Consider the following 25,642-nt stretch of genomic DNA (forward strand, 5'->3'; position numbering starts at 1 on the left):
ATATATTGATTCAAAAGATGACCCTCACCTCTTTTGATATGCCTATAAATTCCTTTCTTATGCCCTAGTAGATATTTCAGCCTATTATTCATCTATTTTGGGTCATTTCTATTTGATCTAATTTCTTTATACGGGATAAACGTTCTTTGAGCAGTATGTATAGTGTTCAGAAAACTGTCATATTGATAGCTCTCTTCGTTACCCCAGTCAACAGACGATAAGTGTTCTCTAAGCCCATCGTAATCTGCTAAGCGAAAATCTGGGACTGTTACTGAGTTATCCCTACTATGGTATTCCATTCAATGCTAAATGTGGTCGCTAGCACCAAGTTCCTCTGAAATTTCTAAATTATTAACAAGGGATTCATTGTTTGCCAGAACTAAGTCAAGCATGTTATTACCCCTTGTAGGTTCTGTCACAAACTGCTTCAAAAAACAATCCTGAACTACTAAGAAGTCGTATGATTCTAAATTTCCAGTCAAGAAATTCCAATCAATATGACTAAAGTTAAAGTCTCCTAGAGTTACTACATTATCGTGCCTTGTGGCCCTAACAATTTCCTCCCATAGTAGTCTCCCCTGGTCCCTATCTAAGTTTGGGGGACGGTATATCACACCTAAAATCAATGTTTCATGCCCCTCTGAAAATTCTATCCAAACAGACTCTGTATGTGTTACTTCAGACTTAATACCCGTTTTTATGCAACAGTTCAAGCGATCTCGGACATACAATGCCTCCCCACCCCCCTTCCCGATACTTCTATCTACTTGGAACAATTTAAAACCCTGAATGTGACATTCCGGAGGCATGTCCCGATTTTTCATAATGAACCACGTCTCAGTTAAGGCAAATACATCATTGTTACCTGCGCTAGCAACTAGTCTCAACTCGTCCATCTTATTCCTAGCACTAGGACTATTTGTGTAATATATATTTAAGGACCCTCCTTTCTCTTTACCCTTCCTGCTCCTTTCTGTTATTCCGCTAAACCTATTACTGTCCTTGTCAATTAGTGCCACTGGCTTTCCAATATCCACCTCATTTTGCCTATTACTAGTTCTCCTAGTACTCATATTACTACACTGCGACTTCACTGTTTTCCCGCCAAAACCCATACCACTAACTATTCCTAGTTTAAAGACCTAACAGCTCCCTCCACTGCGTTGGCCAGTGCTCCCACCCCAGACCTAGATAAGTGAACCCCATCCCTGGGATACATGTCATTTCTGCCATAGAAGAGGTCCCAGTTGTCAATGAATGTTACCGCATTTTCCTTACAGTATTTGTCCAGCCAGCAATTGACACCAATTGCTCTGGACAACCATTCATTTCCAACTCCTCTCCTTGGCAAAATACCACATATGACAGGGTTCCCAACCTTCCTCCTAATTATCTCTATTGCTGACCTATACATGCTAATCAGGTCCTCACTCCTATATCTGCCAAGATCGTTGCCTCCAGCACTGAGACAGATAATAGGATTGCTCCCATTACCAGACGGCTAACAATATTTTTCATCCCAGCCCCAGGAAAACACACACTCTGCCTCCTACTCTTATCCTTCAAGCAGAATGCCCTATCCATGTACCTAATCTGGCTATCCCCAACAACAACAATGTTTTTACCTTCCTTGGCGACGTCCGTCGTGATGTTTCCAGTAGTCGACTCACATTCGTTAGGTAGCACTACACCTTCACCTGTGGAATTCGTCAAGACGTTCTTGATGGTTTTCGTTGGGGTTTCTAGGGATGTCCCACTCACGTCAGCCAATGCTTCCTTGGCGCTCGTTGTGACATTCCCAGTAGAACACCCACATTCATGAAAATAAATGGTATAAAGTACTGACACAATGGAAACATAAACACATATGCAGTTTAATGTGATCCTTTATTGACAACGTTTCGCCCACACAGTGGCCTTTTTCAAGTCACAAACAGATCTACCTGGGGTGGAAGGTACGGAAGTATTTATAGTCAGGTTCAGAATGTTGAGGTCAGGTGGAGAATGCTGCATCTGATGATCTACTGGGTGGGGTTATAGAGCTTGGGTAGCTTGGCAGGGGTATTGGACAAGTTGTGAGTAGACCTGCAGTGTTCTATGTTCTTATGTGGGATAGCGATGAAGAAGTTTATTGGCAAGTGGTTCAGCTATGTTATAGAAGCCATTGTTCTGGTTGAAATTGTTGGTTATAGAGATAAGCGATGATTCCAGGATTCTTCAGTATTGAGTGTTGTCTTCTGTGGTGATAAGTCTTGAGTTTCTGTAGTTAATTAAATGGTTGTGTGAATTGCGATGTTGTACACAGGCATTCCTTGTATCGTCAGTCCTGCTTGCTTATTGGTGTTCTGAAATACGTGTTTGGAGGTCTCTTGATGTTTCGCCCACGTATAATTTGTTGCAATCATTACAAGGGATTATGTATACCCCTGCAGAGGATGGAAGCTTGTCCTGTCTACTACTGGTGATGTCCTTGATGGTCGTGGTTGTAGAGGTAGATACTTGGAATGATGTATTGGAAAAGATGTTGGAAACGTGTTTGGCAATGGAGTTGGTGGGGAGGACTATGTATCTCTTCTCGGCAGTGTCTTCTCTGGGTGTGTTGAAGATGTTTAATGCCTGTCGTCTGCAGTCTCTGATGAAGTGACGAGGATAGTGGAGTTTAGAAAATACTTGTTCAATTATAGTGCATTCTTCCTCAAGAAACTCATTGCTGCAGATTCTGAGTGTGCGCAGGAAGAAGCCTATAATTACACCACGTTTAGTTTTGGTGTCGTGGTGAGAGTAGAAGTGGAGAAGCTCGTTTTGGTTGGTTGGTTTTCGATAGACTTGAAAACGAAGTTCATGGTCAGTTTTGCAGAGAAGAACATCAAGGAAAGGAAGAGTGTTGTCGACTTCTTCTTCAAGTGTGAACTGGATTGAGGGCTCGACCTGGTTGAGCTTGTCTTGGAGAGCTTGAACATAACGGAGCCAGGTGACAGTCGAAGGAATGGTGGAGAACGCTCGGCTTCCAGATGTTCCATGTATAAGTTCGCCAGGACGGCACTGAGTGGCGAGCCCATGGGTAGACCAAAAGTCTGTTGAAAGAGGTGATTTCCGAAAGAGAAGCACGTAAAGCCGACACATAGTTCAACGAGGTCGATGAAATCGCTGGCTGGAATAGGAAGATCAAGTGAATCGTCAATTTTTCTGCGCAGGAGATCGATGGCTTGTGTAGTAGGTACTTTGGTGAATAGGGAAGTTACGTCAAGGCTGGAAAGTTTCTTGTTCCTGATGTTGATGTTGCGAATGCGATTGAGAAGATCACCCGAGTGTTTGAGATGTGCTGGACTGATAGTGCCCAAGAGTTTGGAGAGGTGTTTTGCGAGAATTCCTGAGGGTTGGTGGGGAGCACTGCCTATTCCCGAAGATATGGGCCTCAATGGGATACCAGGCTTGTGAGTTTTTGGTAGGCCGTACATTCTGCCAGGTCTGGGGTTGCTGGGTATGGTGTGCAGAGGTTTCTTCCCTTGTTTTGAGTTCCTCAGAATGCGTCGAGTCCTTTGAAGAAAAGTTTTAGTAAGGTTGTCCACTTGGTTAGTTGTGTGGGGTTTGTAGGTATCTGGGTCATTAAGTAGATTGAGCATTTTGTTCCTGTAGTCGTCAGTGTTCATGGTAACAAGACCACCTTTATCAGCTGTGGTGACCCTGATGGTCGTGTCTTCTGCTAAACCTTTAAGTGCAATGCTGTAACGTCGAGGTATGACTGGGGAGCTGCATGTAGAGATGGCTGCTGAGATGATGCCTTGAAGAAAACCTTTTTGGAAGTCGGAGTCATTGTGTCTGTAGTTTTTGGCGATGAAATTGAGGTCTTGTTTTGGTTTCGTAATTCCTGTTGCGAATTTGAGGCCTAAGCTGAGGGCTTCGGTTTCTGTGGTTGATAGTGGATGAGATGAAAGATTTTGAATAATAATCTGTGTGGGCGAAACGTTGTCAATAAAGGATCACATTAAACTGCATGTGTGTTTATGTTTCCACCCACGTACATCAGGTAGCACCAAAAATGGGTTGGAAGTTTCCACATTAGTCTTCTGGGTCCTCATTGTTTCTGCCTCTCCAACAGTCTTCTTGACCCTCAGCTTGGTTCCATGTTGCCCGGCCACTGACCAAGCTCCCCTCTTAACCTGGGGACTCACAACAGGAGGATTACTTCGAATCCTCTTACTCTCCGTTAATCGCCGTATCTCCTGCTTAGCAACCTTAAGCTCTTCTTTCAGCTGCTGGTAAAGTTGCTCAAGAGAGGGCATCCTGGTTCAGATTCACAGAGAGCACACAAACAGGTCTTCACAGAGCAATATCAAGGGGGTATAAATAATGTCTTGAGGATATCTCTCCAAGAGAGAACTCGCAGTAATGGATTTAAATTAGATAAGTTTAGATTTAGAAAGGACATAGGAAAGTATTGGTTTGGAAATAGGTTCGGTTATTGAGGCTAGGACTTTGGGTAGTTTCAAACTTAGGTTGGATAAATACATGAGTGAGAGGGGTTGGATTTGAGTGGGACTTGCATATGAGTGGATAGAGTTATCAGAATTATAGATAAAGTTTCGCCACACAGTGGCTTCATCAGTCCATACAAAGGAGAATCGTGAAGAACAGGAGAAGAATGAGGTAATCAGTCCCTCAACCTTGAGTCGATGTGGTCAGTCCATCAATCTTGAATAGATTACAGCACATGTGCCGAGAAGTAGCTTATATACCGTAGGCAGGAGAGGTACAGCAGACGTAGGTGGTGTCACACATGTTCAATGTGGAAGTAGGTCGTGCCCAAGGGTTAGGCAAGCAAAGCATTCCCAATTCATCTACAGAGTTATCAGAGCTTATTTCTTGGGTAGCATTGAAAATTGGGTTGGGCAAATGTTTTGTTAGTGGGATGAATTGTAAAGGACCTGCCTAGTATGGGCCAACAGGCCTGCTCCAGTGTTCCTCCTTTCTTATGTTCTTGTGTGTTGACAGTGATCTTCAGTGTTGTTCTCATAGTCTATGCCCCTCCCTTTAGTGACGTGTCTGACCTCACTAGGTCAAGGCATTGGCTTAAGCCGGTGGGAGAATTGGAGCTGCCTCGCATAGGCCAGTAAACCTGTTGCAGTGTTCCTTTTTTCTTATGCTCTTATCAATCACCATCCTGGCCACCAGTCACTCACCATTCTGGCCACCAATCACTCACCATCTTGGCCACCAGTCACTCACCATCTTGGCCACCAGGCACTCACCCTCCTGGCCACCAGACACCATCCTGGCCACCAGACACTGTCCTGGCCACCAGACACTCACTATTCTGGCCACCAGACACCATCCTGGCCACCACACACTCACCATCATAGCCACCAGACACTATCTTGGCCACCAGACACTCACCATCTTGCCCACCAGACACTCACCATCCTGGCCACCAGACACTCACCATCCTAGCCAACAGACACTCACCATCCTGGCCACAACACATTCGCCATCTTGGCCACCAGGCACTCACAATCCTGGCCACCAGACACTCACCATCTTGGCCACCAGGCACTCACCATCCTGGCCACCAGACACTCACCATCCTGGCCACCAGACACTCACCATCCTGGCAACCAGACACCATCTTGGCCACCAGTCACTCACCATCCTGGCCACCAGTCACTCACCATCTTGGCCATCAGATGCACTCCTGGCCATCAGACACTCACCATCCTTGCCTCCAATCACTCACCATACTGGCCGACAAACACTCACCATACTGGCCACCAGTCATTCACCATCCTGGCCAAAAGTCACTCATCACTCTGGCAACCAGACACCCACCATCCTGGCAACCAGACACCATCTTGGCCACCAGTCACTCACCATCTTGGCCACCAGATGCACTCCTGGCCACCAGACACTCGCCGTACTGGCCACCAGTCACTCACCATCCTGGCCACCACTCACCATCCTGGCCACCAGACACTCACCATTCTGGCCACCAGATACCATCCTGGTCACCACTCATCATCCTGGCCACCAGATACCATCCTGGTCACCAGACACTCATCATCCTGGCTACCAGTCACCACCCTGGCCAGCAGTCACTCACCATCTTGGCCACAAGTCACTCACCATAATGTGAACCAGACACTCACCATCCTAGCCACCAGACACTCACCATCCTGGCCACCAGTCACTCACCATCCTGCTCACCAGACACTCACCATCCTGCCCACCAGTCACTCACCCTCCTGGTCACCACTCACCATCCTGGCCACCAGTCACTCACCCTCCTGGCCACCAGACACTCACCCTCCTGGCCACCAGACACTCACCCTCCTGGCCACCAGACACTCACCCTCCTGGCCACCAAGCACTCACCCTCCTGGCCACCAGACACCATCCTGGCCACCAGACACCATCCTGGCCACCAGACACTCACCATCATGGCCACCTGACACTATCTTGACCAGACACTCACCATCTTGCCCACCAGACACTCACCATCCTGGCCACCAGACACTCACCGTCCTAGCCACCAGACACTCACCATCCTGGCTACAACACATTCGCCATCTTGGCCACCAGACACTCACCATCCTGGTTACCAGACACTCACCATCTTGGCCCCCAGACACTGACCATCTTGGCCACCAGACACTCACCATCCTGGCCACCAGACACTCACCATCCTTGCAACCAGACACCATCTTGGCCACCAGACACTCACCATCCTTGCAACCAGACACCATCTTGGCCACCAGTCACTCACCATCTTGGCCACCAGATGCACTCCTGGCCACCAGTCATTCACCATCCTGGCCAAAAGTCACTCACCATTCTGGCAACTAGACACTCACCATCCTGGCAACCAGACACCATCTTGGCCACCAGTCACTCACCATCCTGGCCACCAGTCACTCACCATCCTAACCACCAGACACTCACCATCCTGCCCACCAGTCACTCACCCTCCTGGTCACCACTCACCATCCTGGCCACGAGACACCATCCTGGCCACCAGACACTCACCTTCCTGGCCACCAGACACTCACCCTCCTGGTCACCATACACTCACCCTCCTGGCCACCAGACACTGTCCTGGCCACCAGACACTCACTATCCTGGCCACCAGACACTCACCATCCTGGCCACCAGACACCATCATGGCCACCGGACACTCACCATCTTGCCCACAAGACACTCACCATCCTGGCCACCAGACACTCACCATCCTGGCCACCAGACACTCGCCATCCTGGCCACCAGACACTCACCATCCTGGCCACCAGACACTCACCATCCTGGCCAGCAGACACTCACCATCCTAGCCACCAGACACTTACCATTCTAGCCACCAGACACTCACCATCTTGGCCTCCAGACACGCACCATCCTAGCCACCAGACACTCACCATCCTAGCCACCAGACACTCACCATCCTGGCCACCAGACACTCACCATCCAGGTCAACAGACACTCACCATCCTGGCCACCAGACACTCACCATCTTGGCCACCAGACACTCACCATCTTGGCCACCTAGACACTCACCATCTTGGTCACCAGACACTCACCATCTTGGTCACCAGACACTCACCATCTTGGTCACCAGACACTCACCATCTTGGTCACCAGACAATCACCATCTTGGCCACCAGACACCATTTTGGCCACCAGACACTCACCAACTTGGCCATCACTCACCGTCTTGGCCACCAGACACTCACCATTCTAGCCACCAGACATTCACCATTCTAGCCACCAGACACTCACCATCCTGGCCACCAGACACTTACCATCTTGGCCACCAGACACTTACCATCTTGGCCACCAGACACTTACCATCTTGGCCACCAGACACCATCTTGTCCACCAGACACTCACCGTCTTGGCCACCAGACACTCACCGTCTTGGCCACCAGACACTCACCGTCTTGGCCACCAGACACTCACCGTCTTGGCCACCAGACACTCACCATCTTGGCCACCAGACACTCACCATCTTGGCCACCAGACACTCACCATCTTGGCCACCAGACACCATCTTGGCCACCAGACACTCACCATCTTGGCCACCAGACACTCACCATCTTGGCCACCAGTCACTCACCATCTTGGCCACCAGACACCATCTTGGCCACCAGACACTCACCATCTTGGTCACCAGACACTCACCATCTTGGTCACCAGACACTCACCATCTTGGTCACCAGACACTCACCATCTTGGTCACCAGACACTCACCATCTTGGTCACCAGACAATCACCATCTTGGCCACCAGACACCATTTTGGCCACCAGACACTCACCAACTTGGCCATCACTCACCGTCTTGGCCACCGGACACTCACCATTCTAGCCACCAGACATTCACCATTCTAGCCACCAGACACTCACCATCCTGGCCACCAGACACTTACCATCTTGGCCACCAGACACTTACCATCTTGGCCACCAGACACTTACCATCTTGGCCACCAGACACTTACCATCTTGGCCACCAGACACCATCTTGTCCACCAGACACTCACCGTCTTGGCCACCAGACACTCACCGTCTTGGCCACCAGACACTCACCGTCTTGGCCACCAGACACTCACCATCTTGGCCACCAGACACTCACCATCTTGGCCACCAGACACTCACCATCTTGGCCACCAGACACCATCTTGGCCACCAGACACTCACCATCTTGGCCACCAGACACTCACCATCTTGGCCACCAGACACTCACCATCTTGGCCACCAGTCACTCACCATCTTGGCCACCAGACACCATCTTGGCCACCAGACACACCATCTTGGCCACCAGACACTCACCATCTTGGCCACCACTCACTATCTTGGCCACCAGACACTCACCATCTTGGCCACCAGACACTCACCATCTTCGCCACCAGAGACTCACCATCCTGGTTGTCAGTAGCCCCTCTTCTTGTCGTCGTCGTCGTCGTCGTCAGTAGCTCCTCGTCTGGTCCCTAGTAGGTCCTCGTCTTGTCGTCGTCGTCGTCAGTAGCTCCTCGTCAGGTCGGCGTCGTAGTCAGTAGCTCCTCGTCTTCGTCAGTAGCTCCTCATCTTGTCAGTAGCTCCTCGTCTTGTCGTCGTCAGTAGCTCCTCGTCTTGTCGTCATCAGTAGCTCCTCGTCTTGTCGTCGTCAGTAGTTCCTCGTCTTGTCAGTAGCTCCTCGTATTGTCGTCGTCAGTAGCTCCTCGTCGTCGTCGTCGTCAGTAGCTCCTCGTCACATCGTCGTCAGTAATTTTTCGTCGTCGTCGTCAGTAGCTCGTCGTCGTCAGTAGTTCCTCGTCGTCGTCGTCAGTAGCTCCTCGTCGTCGTCAATAGCTCCTCCTCGTCGTCGTCAGTAGTTCATCGTCCTCGTCGTCAGTAGCTCCTCCTCGTCGTCGTCAGTAGCTCCTCGTCGTCGTCGTCAGTAGGTCCTCGTCACATCGTCGTCAGTAGATCCTCGTCACATCTTCGTCAGTAGCTCCTCGTCGTCGTCGTCAGTAGCTTCTCGTCGTCGTCGTCGTCGTCAGTAGCTCCTCGTCGCCGTTGTCGTCAGTAGCTCCTCGTCATCGTCAGTAGCTCCTCGTCGTCGTCGTCAGTAGCTCGTCGTCGTCGTCAGTAGTTTCTCGTCATCGTCGTCAGCAGCTCCTCGCCACATCGTCGTCAGTAGCTTTTCGTCGTCGTCGTCAGTAGCTTTTCGTCGTCGTCGTCAGTAGCTCCTCGTCGTCGTCAGTAGCTCCTCGTCGTCATCAGTAGCTCCTCCTCGTCGTCGTCAGTAGCTCCTCGTCGTCGTCAGTAGCTTCTCGTCGTCAGTAGCTCCTCGTCGTCGTCAGTAGCTCCTCGTCGTCGTCAGTAGCTCCTCGTCGTCGTCGTCCCATCTGTTCCCTCCTTTTCCTCTCTCCCCTCCCTTCCCTCTTTTCCCTTTTTCCATTCTCTTCCCCCTCTTTCTATTCCCTCCTCCTTGCCCCTTTGTTTCCTTCATCCTTACCCCCCTCTCTCTCTCTCTTTTACACAGGGTTTGACAAGGTTAGGTTAAGAATCCCTTAGCTTTATTGACAAACTATTTACAGGTTAAGTATTCCTAACTTTATTGACAATCTAGAAGCTGTTACCTACATCAGCTCATTTGAAAGCATTTTTATTGTAATGAAACATACAAGTATTTTTATTGTTATGAAACATACTAGTAGGGAACAGGATGAAGTTGGAACCATCTGTCGGCCAGCATTTTCCTTTGATCAACTGACTTTACTGACTTTATCTTGTTGACATCATAATGCTGTACGAATGTGTTCCAGACTTGAGTCATCCTGGGGATAAATGATCGCAGATGAAGTGATGTTCTGGAGAAGGGTACAGCCAGAATGAAGTTGCTGCTTTCTGCCCGTCTTGTGGTATAGAAGCTTGCTTCTCACTGTCCTCGAAGTGGATCCAATGTGGTACTTTGACAATATTGGCCTTGTACATAACAGTAAGGCCTCCCACATCCCTCCTGTGTTGAAGGCTCTGCTGAAATGACAGATCTATCCAGGATGGATTCAGGCGAAAGATGAGACGTCTTGCTCTGTTTTCTACTCTGTCAAACAGTCGCGGATGAGAGGGGGGGGGGGCAGGCAAACCAAGAAAGTGGAGCATACTCAAGGTGTGAGCGTACTTATGCCTCATACAGAATCTTGCAACCCCTACTGTCAAGCAGATGCGAGATACGGCGAAGTGCTGTAAGCTTCCTGGCTACCTTGTTTGCAAAATTTACAACATGGTTCCTCATGGTCAGTTTGGAGGCAAATTTCACTCCAAGGATATCAGCTTCTTCCCCAGGTACCAACACCCTCCCATTAATGCTTACTACTGCACCGGCATTACCATCATGGTGCCTAGAGACCATCATCATTTGTGTTTTCTCAGGTTCAAATGTTACTTGCCATCTGTTTCCCCAAGCTGATATAGCTCTTAGCTGGTGATTGATGTCGCTTAGAGCAGCTGGCATTTCTTCTCTTGAATAAGTGAATGTCATTGTACAGTCGTCTGCATATACATAGGATTCTGGGATGAAATGAAGGTCATTGAAGTAGACATTCCATAACAATGGTCCCAGCACGCTTCCTTGTGGAACACTTGCCCCAATAGGATGTCTTGCTGATTCCGTTCCATTGAGAACTACCCTTAGAGATCTACCATGAAGGTAATCACTGAGGAGACATAGCGTAGAGCCTGCAATCGCAGTGCTTGCAGTTTTGCTAAGAGGCCCTAGTGCCACACCCGGTCGAAAGCACCAGCAATGTCCAGTGCGACCAGTGACTGGTGCCACTTAGTGAAGAGGTTTAACAACAGATCAGCAGCAGAGTAACCTTTCCTGAAGCCATATTGATGGTCACAAAGTAGTGAGTGGTAGTCAAAAGAAACTGTCATTTGTCTGGAGATCATTGTCTCAAGGGTCTTGCCAGTGATTGACAGGAGTGACACTGGTCTGTAGTTGCTGATTTCTGTTCTGCTCTTCTTTTTGTGAACAGGGACTACATTTGCCTCTTTCCACAGAGGCCATTTACCCTGTACTAGGCAGTGCTGAAAGGCGCGAGTTAGAGGTGCTGCTAGCTGGTCTGCACATCATTTCAGCAATCTTGGACTCAACTTGCCTTTTCCTGGTCAAACGATTTATGAAGGAAATACACCTCCTCCTGCCTTATTGTCACCACAGTTTTGACACAGTTTTTGCAGCTAGCCAAGGAGGGTCCCTTGCTGAATCAGGAACTTGCATTTTGGTAGCAAAGTGTTCGGCAAAGAGGTCCGCTTTCTCTTGACTACTAGTAGAGGTGGTCCCATCCTGTCGATTTAGAGGTGGAATGAGTTCACCAGGCAGATAACCTTGTCTCTCTTTGACCAAGGACCACCAGGTTTTGGCGCTTACTCTACGTGATGCTAGCTTTCTTTTTGTGTCCATCTCCCATTTAGCAATGGCCCATTCTCTCTCTCTCTCTCCCCCCCTCTCCCATCCTCCCCCCTTCCCCCCTCCCCTCCCCCTCCCCCTCTTTCTCCCACCCTCTCTACTCTCCTCTATTCCCCCCCCTCAAGGAAGGTTCCTTGATGTTGGTGAGGGGCTCTTGATTTAGGGAATTAGATCTGTGCTCCAGTTCCCCGAATTAAGCCTGAATGCCTTCCACCTCCCCCCCCCCCCCCAGGCGCTGTATAATCCTCCGGGTTTAGCGCTTCCCCCTTGATTATAATAATAATAATCTCCTCTATTCCCTCCTTGCCTACCTTCCCAAGTGTAGTAGTAAGGGTCGGAGACGCCCCTGGTGTTCCTGTGGTGGTGGTCTTGGAGAAGCTGGTAATTTTCCCAGCTGGGAGTAGCTTGCTTGAGTATGTGGTAATATGTCACGCAGCAGTTTTACCGGCATTAAACGACGGCGTACATGTCAATGTGCTTGGTGTTGGTACGAAGTAATACGCACGTGCGCCCAAGCATACTCCTCTTAAACGAGGCGTTGAGAACCCTGCCGCCACGCACGCATACACCTATGCTCCACGCACCATTATCATGCTACACTGCTCCACTAAATACGCTAAAGGCTTTGGTCCTCAGTGGTAAGTCCTGGGACTCGCAGTGCGGGATGGAACTGGGTGAATTTTGCAGAAATATATCGAATGAGTTAGTATTAAAGTGTAAGGAAGCACCTCATTGTTGATGGTAGTAGGTGTCCTCCTTTCTCCCCTCCTTTGGGTCCTGTCTTACCTTGGAAGGGCCCTATCCCTCCTTTGCAGTAATAACATGAGATTAATGCTGATGGGCAGTGAACATTGCTGTGTAATAATGTGTGTTGTTTGTTTGTCCCCAGGGAGAACCACTGCGAGATCGAGCGCAGGTGTGTCTCTCTCCATCTCTTGTTATGTTCTTTAAATGCCCTCGGTGCCCACCTTGGCCGGAGGAGCTCTAGCATTAGATGTATTTGTGTGTGTGTGTGTGTGTGTGTGTGTGTGTGTGTGTGTGTGTGTGTGTGTGTGTGTGTGTGTGTGTGTGTGTGTGTGTGTGTGCGTGTGTGCGCGCGCGCACTGGTATACTTGTCCGAGTGTCGGGAGTGAAGTGTGTTTATGTATACCCGCATGTTTGTAGATTTAGAAATTATATTGCACGCTTATTTACTGGTGTCTACTTGCTGCTATTTGTGTTTCCTTGCATGATATAGTTTAAGCTAGCTATTATGATACTGCATGAATATTTCTTAAGTGTGTGTGTACATATTATTATTCAGATTTTTTTGTAAAACATTAAAGCTTGCATTTTAAAATTTTTGACTGCTTAAATAAGAGCTGAGTAAGTCTTTGTTGTGGAGGCTACGGCTGTGGTGTGTAGGTCAGGTGGGGTGATGCCCACACTATATTGAAGGGTGTAGGTCAGGTGGGATGATGCCCACGCTGTATTGAAGGGTGTAGGTCAGGTGGGGTGATGCCCACACTATATTGAAGGGTGTAGGTCAGGTGGGGTGATGCCCACACTATATTGAAGGGTGTAGGTCAGGTGGGGTGATGCCCACACTATATTGAAGAGTGTAGGTCAGGTGGGGTGATGCCCACACTATATTGAAGGGTGTAGGTCAGATGGGGTGATGCCCACACTGTATGTTGAGAGGGTGTAGGTCAGATGGGGTGATGCCCACACTGTATGTTGAGAGGGTGTAGGTCAGGTAGGGTGATGCCCACACTATGGTGGCAGCACTTGCCTTTCTCCTGGTCCCACTTGTACTAACCTCCTCACCATGCTATATGACACTCCTGAATATTTTTTACATAGTAAGACAATGATTACTCACATGAGCATGTGTTAAGAAAAATATAGGTAAAAAAAGCTGAGATTAAAGTCTAAGTATAAGAGATTCATGGAGTGGTGGAAAAGACTTCAGTAAAATACAGTAGTAAGTATACGGATGCTGTTGTAGGCAGAGCTAGTGTATCACCTGGGCTGTGCACAATATGTTGAGAAAGGAGTGGAAATTCCCTTGGGTGAGTGAGCCACCTGCATTGTGGACAATGTGAAGCTTAGTGAAGGTTCTCTCGGGAGACAGCTAATACTATATAGATAAAAGGGATGTATACGTCAGTCACCCCACTATAGTCAGGGGCTGATCAGTCGGGCTGTGGTTCGCATGTTGGATTGCTTGCGGGCTGCAGTAATAGCCTGGTTGATGAGGCCCTGATCCACCGGGAGGCCTGGTCAAGGGCTAGACCACGGAGGTGTTTGACCCCCAGAACACCATCCAGATACAAGTCGGAACACTAGCACAGGTACCAACAAAATCCACTGTTTAAAGCAATATTTTTTTCCGCCATGGAAGATTAAAGGCAGTGGGGAAGAATAATTTGAGTATTTGTAATCTTCACAAACACTCATACCAGTGATGTCTTAGTCAAGTCTCAGTACCAAATAATAATAGTATATAGATGTGACAGTGCAAGATGTATTTAATATTCCTAGTAGACAATTTTATGAAATATTTACTTAACCTCTGAGTAATCTGACATACATAAAAGTACTGGGACTGAAAGTAGCCAATAAGAATGCTGCATTGCAAAAAAAAAAAAAAAAATTATGTTCACGTGGTGAAGTCAGTTCATTTCCAATAAGTGTGTTAAGTGAAACAACAAAGAAGAATTGTGTCACATAAACTCGGGAAACCCTCATAACGCACTAGTCTCACACCAGTGGCTGCCAGCATGATTAAAAAAAATTGTCTGCATAAAACATCTTTGACTCAAAAGACTTAATTAAGAGCTGAGAGTGAGTGAGAGTGGAAGTCTACTATGAACATCAAATCTGAGCAAAGGAAACAGGTCTTAAACAGAATTAATAAGATTAAGAGAAACCAAAAACACTAACATCAGACAAAGGAAATTGAGAGAAAAAAAGAAATATCATTCGAGATATAGAAAGAAACTTTCAGTATTTTTGGTGTGTACTAGTATTGGACCGTGCTGAAGGTGCGCACTTCCACGACGATACAGAAATAAAAATATTCGTGGAAAAATAGTATAAATCCATATTCAACAGTTTAGTCGACAGTTTTTTTTAATATTATCGGCTCATCCTACAAATGACATGACTGATATTAACACAAATCTTGCAACCTTCGAGAAAGAAATTGACATCATGCGCATAACTTCTGCGCAAAGATCTGACTCGTGGAATGTATTAAAAAAAAAAAAGACATTCAGAGTAGTTTATAGAATGAGTTAAGTCTTAGATAACAGACGCCTTTGAAATAGCTGGCATACATAGCTTTACATCACAAACGAGGCTGTAGAGCGATGGAGAAGACTACAGGTCAGTCCCACTAAAATTACATACTCTAGGAAATTCTTGCAGAATGCTGGTGATCAGAGTTAAAATTACTAGTTTTATGGAAAGCCAAAGAACATAGTTTTCAGTTAGGAAGATCCTGTCTATCACTGCTAAAATGAAAATGAAAATACTGTATACACGAGTTTTTCAAAGGCTTTGACAACTGCGACCATAGTTTTATAGCATATAAAAGGAAATTAAAAGGCATACAAATTGATGTTAAAATTTCTAACAAACCGATCCCAAGGAATGATAGCAAACGAAGCACAGTCCAGTGTTTGCAAAATAAAATCATTATCTCAAGGCATAGTTCAGGCACTTACACTGTTCGAGTCTCATAACAGCCAAATATAACACTAATTACAGTTTCGTATTACCATTTGAAGATCAGTATCCAAGTTGCCTCTGATGAAGATACGAAAAATACATAATTTCAACAAATCTTCCACTGAAGAAAAGAATGTGATACACTTAACTGGGACAAATTCCTACTGTTTAGATATGCAATGAATGAGGAGCTCAAAGAATAGGATAAACAGTGCAGTCAGACCTTTTCATGAAACGAATGGAACAGGTAAAGGATATAGTAATTCCAGGTGACATATCGTTTAGAAAACAGTAAGGCAAGTATAGTAAAGACCATGAAAATGATAGGTTGGATTATAATAACTTAAACGAATAGCCATGCGAATGATGGAACATTTTAAAGTGCTTCTTACGCCTAGAATGTTGTGCGCTCACAGTGAATCTTGAGACACGAGAGAGAACCGCAATAGGAAATGTACGGCGATCTCTCATTGCCACAGTATACTCTGAATGTACCCTAAAACACACGTACAAGTTACAGTTGGGTATCTTTATTGTTGACTGAAACGTTTCACCTACACAGTAGGCATCTCTAGTCAAATACAGAGGCAGCAGGCGTGGTGGCAAAGTAAAAGTGATGTAATCAGTCCATCACTCCCTGAGAAAACATTTTTGAGGTGGTCAGTCTCTCAGTCTGGAACAGTGTGAAGCTGAAGCATAGGAATGGAGTTTTAAATACTGCAGGAGGTGAAGCGGCAAGGTCTCTATGACGTAGCAGTAGGTTGATGGACTGATTACATCTTTACTTCGTTACCACGCTTGCTGCCTCTGTATTTGACTGAAGAAGCCTGCTGTGTAGGTGGAACGTTTCGGTCAACAATAAAGATACCTAACTGTTGCGTACGTGTCTTACTCTTCATTTCGTCGGTATCATATACCATTTTCAACATACCCTGAATGTACTCTGTAGAATACCAGAAGTATCTCCAGGAAGCAGCCTGGCTCAACAGGCAAAGACCAGGCAACTAATGAAGCTTTGTGAAAAGTACTCAGTGAACGAACAGATATTTGATCCCACTAGAAATGAAAATACCCAGGATTTGACATTGACAAACAACGAGGAACTAATCAGAGACATAACAGTTACAAAAACAATATACTATGACCACAACATCATAGGAGTACAAACGAGTATTAACTCAGGGTTAGGGAACTGCATCACTAATGTTAGATACGGGATGTTCAGTGAGTTTAATTTTAACAACCATAGAATTGACTGGGAAAAATAAACCAAGAGCTGTCAGACATATCCTGGAATTCAGACATGCGCACTCCAAATTCCCACCAGTGCCTAGAGAAGCTGAATATAGAAGCATACAAGGTATGTATGTAGCACGTAACATTGAGGAAACCCAGAAGGTCAGATATAGAGAGAGAACGTAGGAGATGGTACAGAAGAAGAAAACGGGCTACTGAATTGCTTAAAAACACAAATATGTTGCAACAGAGGAAAAATAGTCTTAGCCGAGAAATCACTGAATCAGAGCAAAAACTTAGGATGTCATACATAACAAGAAATACAAAGGGAACGAAAGGCCATACAGGATATCGCAAGAAAATCAAAATATTTCTATTCCTATGCAAAATCCAAGCATAGGACCATTATAGAGAGGAGATTAGTATAATGATGAACAGGAAATGAGTGAAATCCTAAAAGTACAGCATGAGTCTGTGTTCAGCAACCCACTACATGACAGCAGCAAGGCAGAAAATGCAGAAACATTTTTCACTCCAACAGAAGGCCGCGTAGACCAACTAACTGATATTAGTACAAATTCAATAGTTTTCGAAAAAGAAATATAAAGCATGCCCACCACTCCCTCAGCACCTGGACCACATTCATGGAATGCTCTATTCATAAAGAAGTGCGAAGTACCACTAGCACGAGCCTTCAGTATTCCTTGGAGAAAGAGCCTAGATCTAGATGAAATACCGGAGGCCTTAAAGAGTGCAGACATATCTCCTTTGAAAAGGGAACACACACACACACACTCTCTCTCTCTCTCTACCATAACAAATTTAGGACTGGGTTAAGAGAAAAAAGAGGAAATATAAAATATACTCTGATAAACGAGGAGTTTCATGAGTACTGTTATTCAACACTGTATTAAGATAAGAGGCCCAAAACTCAACCTTCAACCATATTATTGATGGCATACAGTACCGATAAGACGGGATTAAAAACTAAATAAATATCTATAGTTGTGACAGTAAATAAGCCACGGGAAGGAATAGGGCTCTTAGATATATGAAAGTCACATTTTGGTGCACAGAACTGTTGAATTAGTTAAGAGATATAAGGGAAGTGAAAAATAATAATCTAGTAATTATCCTTGCATATAATCCACCTTCAGAAACGGCGGAGGAATTCATAATAGCTACCCTTTAAATGACTTAAAAATCCCACACCAAATATTATCCTCGGAGATTTCAACCTTCCAAATATGAAATGGAAGATGGTAAATCACAACGTTGTACTAAAGTAGCTCCTGGAAACGCGTTAACTCAACATAAACACACCATAGAGCTAATGGGATTTTGTGAAAAGTTTGCTTTGAATCAGCAGATAACAGAACACACTAGAACTGAAGCTTCACTAGATTTGATCCTCACGAACAATGCAGAACTACAAAAAAGACTTAGCAATCAAAGCACCTTGGAGGTACAAGCAAGTACATACTCTGAGGTGGAAAACTTCACAGATAGTGTACGAGAAGGAATGTTCAGTAAATTTAAGTTTAATAATTCAAGAATTTGATTGAGACAAATTAAACGAAGAAGCATCAGACATCATGGGAAACAGTCATGAGCACCCTTAGCCATTACCATGCCTTGAAAAATTGAAAGAAACCCCGGAGTTCTCACATTAAAGATCACGACAAAAATAATGAATTGTGGTATCTACTTGCAGAGATCATGTACTTAATTTAACAAGCTGAGCCAAGGGTTATAGGGTAAGGAAGATGACGAGGTGAAGGATGATGAGACGAATGATGAGGATGATGGGGTGGAGGATGATGAGGCGAATGATGATAGTGGAGGATTGTGGGAGTGGAGGAATGGTGGTGAAGTGGATGATGGGGTCCTTACGAAAGTAAATGCTGTTTACTGCGTTTACAAACACAGTGTTTGGATAGTGTATTATGAGTGAAAAAATCAGTTAACAGATATGAGAGCGTAAGCAGGCAGCACGACTTTGTGAAAGACACATTTTGCTGTATACAACTCTTGAAATCACCAAATGATACAGTAGGAGTTTCTGGTATTAAAGCTGAAAACAAGAATCTAGTAATTATTCTTGTATACTTTACACCACCATCGACGGCTGAGGAATTCACGGAACCAAAAGGATGATAGCTGGCTGCCTTTTGAACCTCGAAAATCTCTATCAGATATAATCCTCCTAGTAGATTTTATCTTTCCAAATGTGAACAGGAAGATGATAAATCACAGCGTTTAACTAGAAACTGTGTCTGGAACCATGTTTTCTCAACAGATAACATACCAGAGAATTAATGGGGTTCTGTGAATAGTTTGCTTTGAACCAACAGGTAATAGAACCTATTAGAAATGGTCTTCATGAACAAGTAGGAGACATAATCTCAGGTACAATATACTCAGATGACAACCTCGTAGAAGATAATCAAGGAATAGTGGTTGTCAATACTTTCATCTTCAGCAGCCAGAGAATTGACGGACAAATAAAGAACTATCATACATAACTTGGAGCACCCTACAGTCACAAGAGTGTAGGGAAGACAAAGGTATACGAAGCATGTATTTAGTTTGTTTAGATGAAAAAGCCTACTAGATAATATATAGATGGAGTACGTTAAAGAATGTACTTAGGAAAATGGTTATTGAAGGGCTTTAAGATAATGTCAACACGAAGGAGAGAAAATCTTTGTCGAAGGACTGCTGATGTAGAGCAGAAATTTAAACTTTCGTACCAGACAGAAGAAGCACAAAGTGAACAAAAAGCAGTACAGGAAGTGACTAAAAAAAGACTGAATATTTCTACATATATGACGCGATATCCAAATTGAGAAGTATCTGTAAAACTGACCCCTTCCTCAAGGGTGATTTATATACCGTAGGTGACATAGATATAACTCGTCTTCACTAAGGTGATTTATACACTGTTGGTGATATAGACACAGCACATCTTCACAAAGGGGTAGTGGATTAATAGAGAAAAATCACAGACCGGTTACTCTACCATGACACATGACAGTTTTTCAAAAGGTGATAAGACGCCAGCTGACCTGTCATTTAGAGATATTACAAAACCTAGAGAAATGTTGGGGTTGATAATAAGAACTTTTAAAACAAGAGATATATTGATAAGGATGACACTACTCAAATAACTTCCGTTCTCTCGCCTATAATACTAATCGGTGTTCATGCTCCTCTCTAGACAGAAAAGTTATCGGAGCTGGAACAAATACAAAGCTCGTTTACAACCCACATAGCGCTAAACTTCTAGGAATGCCTAAAACTGCCGAATATCTTATCTCTCTTCCCTCCACTCCAGAGTACTGGATAATGTATACATGGAAGATATTGGAGGGCCTGGTGCCAAACATACACAGTACCATAACAAGGTTTTAGAGAAACGAGACGAGACACATCCAGCAGAAAGCCTGGGCACAGTAGGAGCACATTGTATCAGCATCCATGGACCTAGAGCCCTACACCATTCAACATGTTGACCAGATGTTATCAGAAACATTGCAGGGAAAGTGTTGAATTCTTCAAAAGGAAACTAGAAAAATACCTAATTTAATAATAATTTAAAAGTACCTAATTTAACAATTTAATGGTACCTATTTTAATAATAAACAAACACAATGAAATATATTTTTTCTGTTGTATTCAGAATGGTATTTGCCAAATTATTGCGTACACAAATTTTCGCTTTCTCTATTCGGCAAGAAGTGCGTTGCTATTTAAGCCAGAATCGAAAGTTTTACTTATTCGGCACGATCTATATATCTATATATATATATTACAATCACAGGAAGTGAAAAAATGGTGTTGCGGATGATGGTGAATGGTGATGGATGGAGACCAATGACGGTGGATGATGGCATAATAGAAAATGATCGGAGATGGTGGAATCGAAGAGGATGATGGTGGTGGATGAAGAATAATCGTAGTGTTGAATGATAGGTGGTGGGTGATGGTGGATTATGGTGGATGGAGGGTGATACTAGGTGAAGAATAATAATAGTGGTGAATGTTGGCATCGTGTAGAATGATAGTAGAAGATGGCGTGTAATGATGGTAGTGTAGTGGAGAATAATGATGGCAAATTGTGGCACAGTAATGACCCCTGTTCCTTATCTCATTCTCACATCCCACATAGACCCATAAATCATAGCACCGTATGCAGAGGACACTAGAATCTTTGAGAGTGACATAGAGGACACAGCGGACTTCCAAGTTGATAAAAGCCAAGTCTTTCAGTGGGTCACTAACATCAGTATGATGTCCAGTGAGGTCAAGCTTAGTTACTCCGTTATGGAAAGATAGTGGACGTAAAGGCTGGAATGGAGTTGACAACAAACTCGAATCACTCAATAGAGCGTAAGACTAATGTGAGAGACGTAGAAGTGATTATGTTGGAAGATCACACCTTCCAGGATCACAACAATGTCGCCATCACAGCTGCAAGAATGATGGGCTGGATAACTAAAACCTTCAAATCAAGGGATGCTAAGCCAGTGATACTCTTCAAGTTACTTCTGTCTAGGCTGGAGTACTGCTGTACACTAACAGCTCAGTTCAAAGCTGGCGATATTGCACACTTGAAAAATGTGCAGAGAACCTTGACTGCTCAGATAAATTTAGTCAAGTATCTAAATTACCGAGAACGCTTGAGTCCCTCGATCTGTATTACTTGGAATGTATGCTATAAAGATAAGTTATAATCTACTCCTGGAAAATTCAAGAGAGGGTTTGGTCCCAAATCTGCGTGCGCGCGCACACACACACACACACACACACACACACACACACACACACACACACACACACACACACACACACACACACACACACACACAGACACACACACACAGACACACACACACAGACACACACAGACAGACACACACACACAGACACACACACACAGACACACACACACACAGACACACACACACAGACACACACACAGACACACACACACACACACACACACACACACACACACACACACACACACACAGACGAGATTGTAAATTTTCAGAGAATAGGGGGGTACTCGAAGGTGAGAAACCGACCAATCAAGCTGATTCTCAGGACGGAAACAGTGCGGAACAGGATCCTCCAAGAGAAACCACGATTGAAATACTCGGAAGAGTACAAGAGGGTGTTCCTAGACAGAGACAGAACAAAATCAGAACGACAGCAGCTGAGGGAGAGGACAAAAAAGCGAAAGGAGCTAGGAAAAGAGACAAGGAGGGAACCAGCAGAGGTCTGTCAGAGCAGGACAGAACAGCAAGGGCAAGCACACACACAACTACTCTCAGAACCATACAACCTATCACACCATCCCAACACACCCTACAATCCATACCCACAGCCTCCACCCAACACCAAGCTATAGAACCCCACAGTATGCCACCAGGTCTCCCACCCCCACAGGCCCCCCAATCCACAGTGTTGGAAAGGAAACTGAAGGTATGGTACACAAACGCTGATGGAATAACAAATAAGTGGGAGGAGTGGCACGAAAGGGTCAAAGAAGCATCACCGGACATCATAGCTCTCACAGAAACCAAGCTTACAGGTATGATAACAGATGCCATCTTTCCAACGGGATACCAAATCCTGAGGAAAGACAGAGGGAACAGGGGGGGTGGAGGAGTGGCGTTGCTGATCAAAAATCGCTGGAATTTTGATGAGCTGGAGAGAGAAGATAGCGGAGAAGAAAGTGATTACATAGTGGGAACACTTCACTCTGGAGGTCCCAAGGTGGTAATAGCAGTGATGTATAACCCACCACAGAACAGCAGGAGGCCAAGGCAAGAGTACGACGAGAGCAATAGAGCGATGGTTGACACACTAGCTAGAGTGGCCAGAAGAGCTCATGCATGCAGGGCAAAGCTCCTGATCATGGGTGACTTTAACCACAAGGAGATAGATTGGGAGAACTTGGACCCACATGGGGGCCAAGATACTTGGAGGGCTAAGATGATGGAGGTGGTACTGGAGAACTTCATGTACCAACACGTAAGGGACACTACAAGAGAGAGAGGAGAGGATGAACCAGCAAGGCTGGACTTAGTATTCACCTTCAGTAGTGCAGATATCGAGGACATCACATATGAAAGACCCCTTGGGGCCAGTGACCATGTGGTTGTAAGCTTCGAATACACAGTAGAGCTACAAGTGGAGGGAGAAGCAGGAAGGCCAGGACGAATGAAGCCAAACTACAAGAAAGGGGACTACACAGGAATGAGGAACTACCTGAACGGGGTTCAGTGGGACAGAGAACTGGCAGGGAAACCAGTTAATGAGATGATGGAATATGTAGCAATAAAATGCAAGGAGGCTGAGGAGAGGTTTGTACCCAAGGGTAACAGGAGTAATGAAAAAGCCAGGATGAGCCCATGGTTTACCCAAAGGTGCAGGGAGGCAAAAACCAAGTGTGCTAGGGAATGGAAGAAATATAGAAGGCAAAGGACCCAGGAGAATAAGGAGAACAGTCGTAGAGCCAGAAATGAATATGCACAGATAAGAAGGGAGGCCCAAAGACAATATGAAAATGACATAGCAGCGAAAGCCAAATCTGACCCGAAACTGTTGTACAGCCACATCAGGAGGAAAACAACAGTCAAGGACCAGGTAATCAGGCTAAGGAAGGAAGGAGGAGAGACAACAGGAAATGACCGGGAAGTATGTGAAGAACTCAACAAGAGATTCAAAGAAGTGTTCACAGAGGAGACAGAAGGGACTCCAGAAAGACGGAGAGGTGGGGCACACCACCAAGTGCTGGACACAGTGCACACAACCGAGGAAGAAGTGAAGAGGCTTCTGAGTGAGCTAGATACCTCAAAGGCAATGGGGCCAGATAACATCTCCCCATGGGTATTGAGAGAGGGAGCAGAGGCGCTATGTGTACCCCTAACAACAATATTCAATACATCTATCGAAACAGGGAGATTGCCTGAGGCATGGAAGACAGCAAATGTAGTCCCAATCTTTAAAAAAGGAGACAGACATGAAGCATTAAACTACAGACCAGTGTCACTGACATGTATAGTATGCAAAATCATGGAGAAGATTATCAGGAGAAGAGTGGTGGAACACCTAGAAAGGAATGATCTCATCAACAGCAGCCAGCATGGTTTCAGGGACGGGAAATCCTGTGTCACAAACCTACTGGAGTTCTATGACATGGTGACAGCAGTAAGACAAGAGAGAGAGGGGTGGGTGGATTGCATTTTCTTGGACTGCAAGAAGGCGTTTGACACAGTTCCACACAAGAGATTGGTGCAAAAACTGGAGGACCAAGCAGGGATAACAGGGAAGGCACTACAATGGATCAGGGAATACTTGTCAGGAAGACAGCAGCGAGTCATGGTACGTGGCGAGGTGTCAGAGTGGGCACCTGTGACCAGCGGGGTCCCGCAGGGGTCAGTCCTAGGACCAGTGCTGTTTCTGGTATTTGTGAACGACATGACGGAAGGAATAGACTCTGAGGTGTCCCTGTTTGCAGATGACGTGAAGTTGATGAGAAGAATACACTCGATCGAAGACCAGGCAGAACTACAAAGGGATCTGGACAGGCTGCAGAACTGGTCCAGCAATTGGCTCCTGGAGTTCAATCCCACCAAGTGCAAAGTCATGAAGATTGGGGAAGGGCAAAGAAGGCCGCAAACGGAGTACAGTCTAGGGGGTCAGAGACTACAAACCTCACTCAAGGAAAAAGATCTTGGGGTGAGTATAACACCAGGCACATCTCCTGAAGCGCACATCAACCAAATAACTGCTGCAGCATATGGGCGCCTAGCAAACCTCAGAACAGCATTCCGACATCTTAATAAGGAATCGTTCAGGACCCTGTACACCGTATACGTTAGGCCCATATTGGAGTATGCGGCACCAGACACACACACAGATACACACACACACACACACACACACACACACACACACACACACACACACACATACAGACACACACACAGACACACACACACACACACACACACACACACACACACACAGACACACACACACACACACACACACACACACACACACACACAATAGGGCCGGATAACAGCTCTCCATGGGTCCTGAGAGAGGGAGTAGAGATGCTATGTGTACCACTAACAACTATCTTCAACACATCTGTCGAAACAGGGCGACTACCGGAAGTATGAAAGGCAGCAAATGTAGTCCCAACTTTTAAAAAAGGAAACAGACACGAAGCATTAAACTACAGACCAGTGTCACTGACGTGTATAGTATGCAAGGTCATGGAGAAAATTATCAGAAGAGTGGTGGAGCGCCTAGAAAGGAATGAGCTTAACGACAGCCAGCATGGTTTCAGGGACGGGAAATCCTGTGTCACAAACCTACTGGAGTTCTATGACAGGGTGACGGTTGTAAGACAGAGAGAGGGGTGGGTAGATTGCATTTTCTTGGACTGTAAGAAGGCGTTTGACACAGTTCCACACAAGAGATTAGTGCAGAAGTTGGAGCACCAGGCAGGGATAAAAGGGAAGGCACTACAATGGATCAGGGAATACCTGTTAGGTAGACAACAGCGAGTCATAGTACTTGGCGAGGTGTCAGAGTGGGCGCCTGTAACGAGTGGGGTGTCACAGGGATCAGTTGTAGGTCCGGTGCTGTTTGTGGTATTTGTGAACGACATGACGGAAGGAAAAGAATCCGAAGTGTCCCTGTTTGCAGATGATGTGAAGTTGATGAGAAAAATGA

The 25,642-nt window shown here is 45.7% G+C and overlaps 1 protein-coding gene across 12 annotated transcripts in view; it reads left to right on the top strand.

Moving 5' to 3' along the window:
- The window catches only part of tgo (Aryl hydrocarbon receptor nuclear translocator homolog tgo), a 1,077,969-nt gene that overhangs the window by 825,689 nt on the left and 226,638 nt on the right, over positions 1-25,642 (top strand). For 4 of the 12 annotated variants that reach the window (XM_070090764.1, XM_070090767.1, XM_053783779.2 and 1 more), the window contains one exon: positions 12,822-12,848. The exons of the other annotated variants lie outside the window; for them this stretch is intronic. In XM_070090764.1, coding sequence (XP_069946865.1) covers positions 12,822-12,848 — 27 coding nt within the window. The remainder of the gene's footprint in view (positions 1-12,821; positions 12,849-25,642) is intronic. 12 annotated transcript variants of the gene reach the window in all.

Source organism: Cherax quadricarinatus, chromosome 33 (assembly GCF_038502225.1).
Source record: "Cherax quadricarinatus isolate ZL_2023a chromosome 33, ASM3850222v1, whole genome shotgun sequence".
NCBI lineage: Eukaryota > Metazoa > Arthropoda > Malacostraca > Decapoda > Parastacidae > Cherax > Cherax quadricarinatus.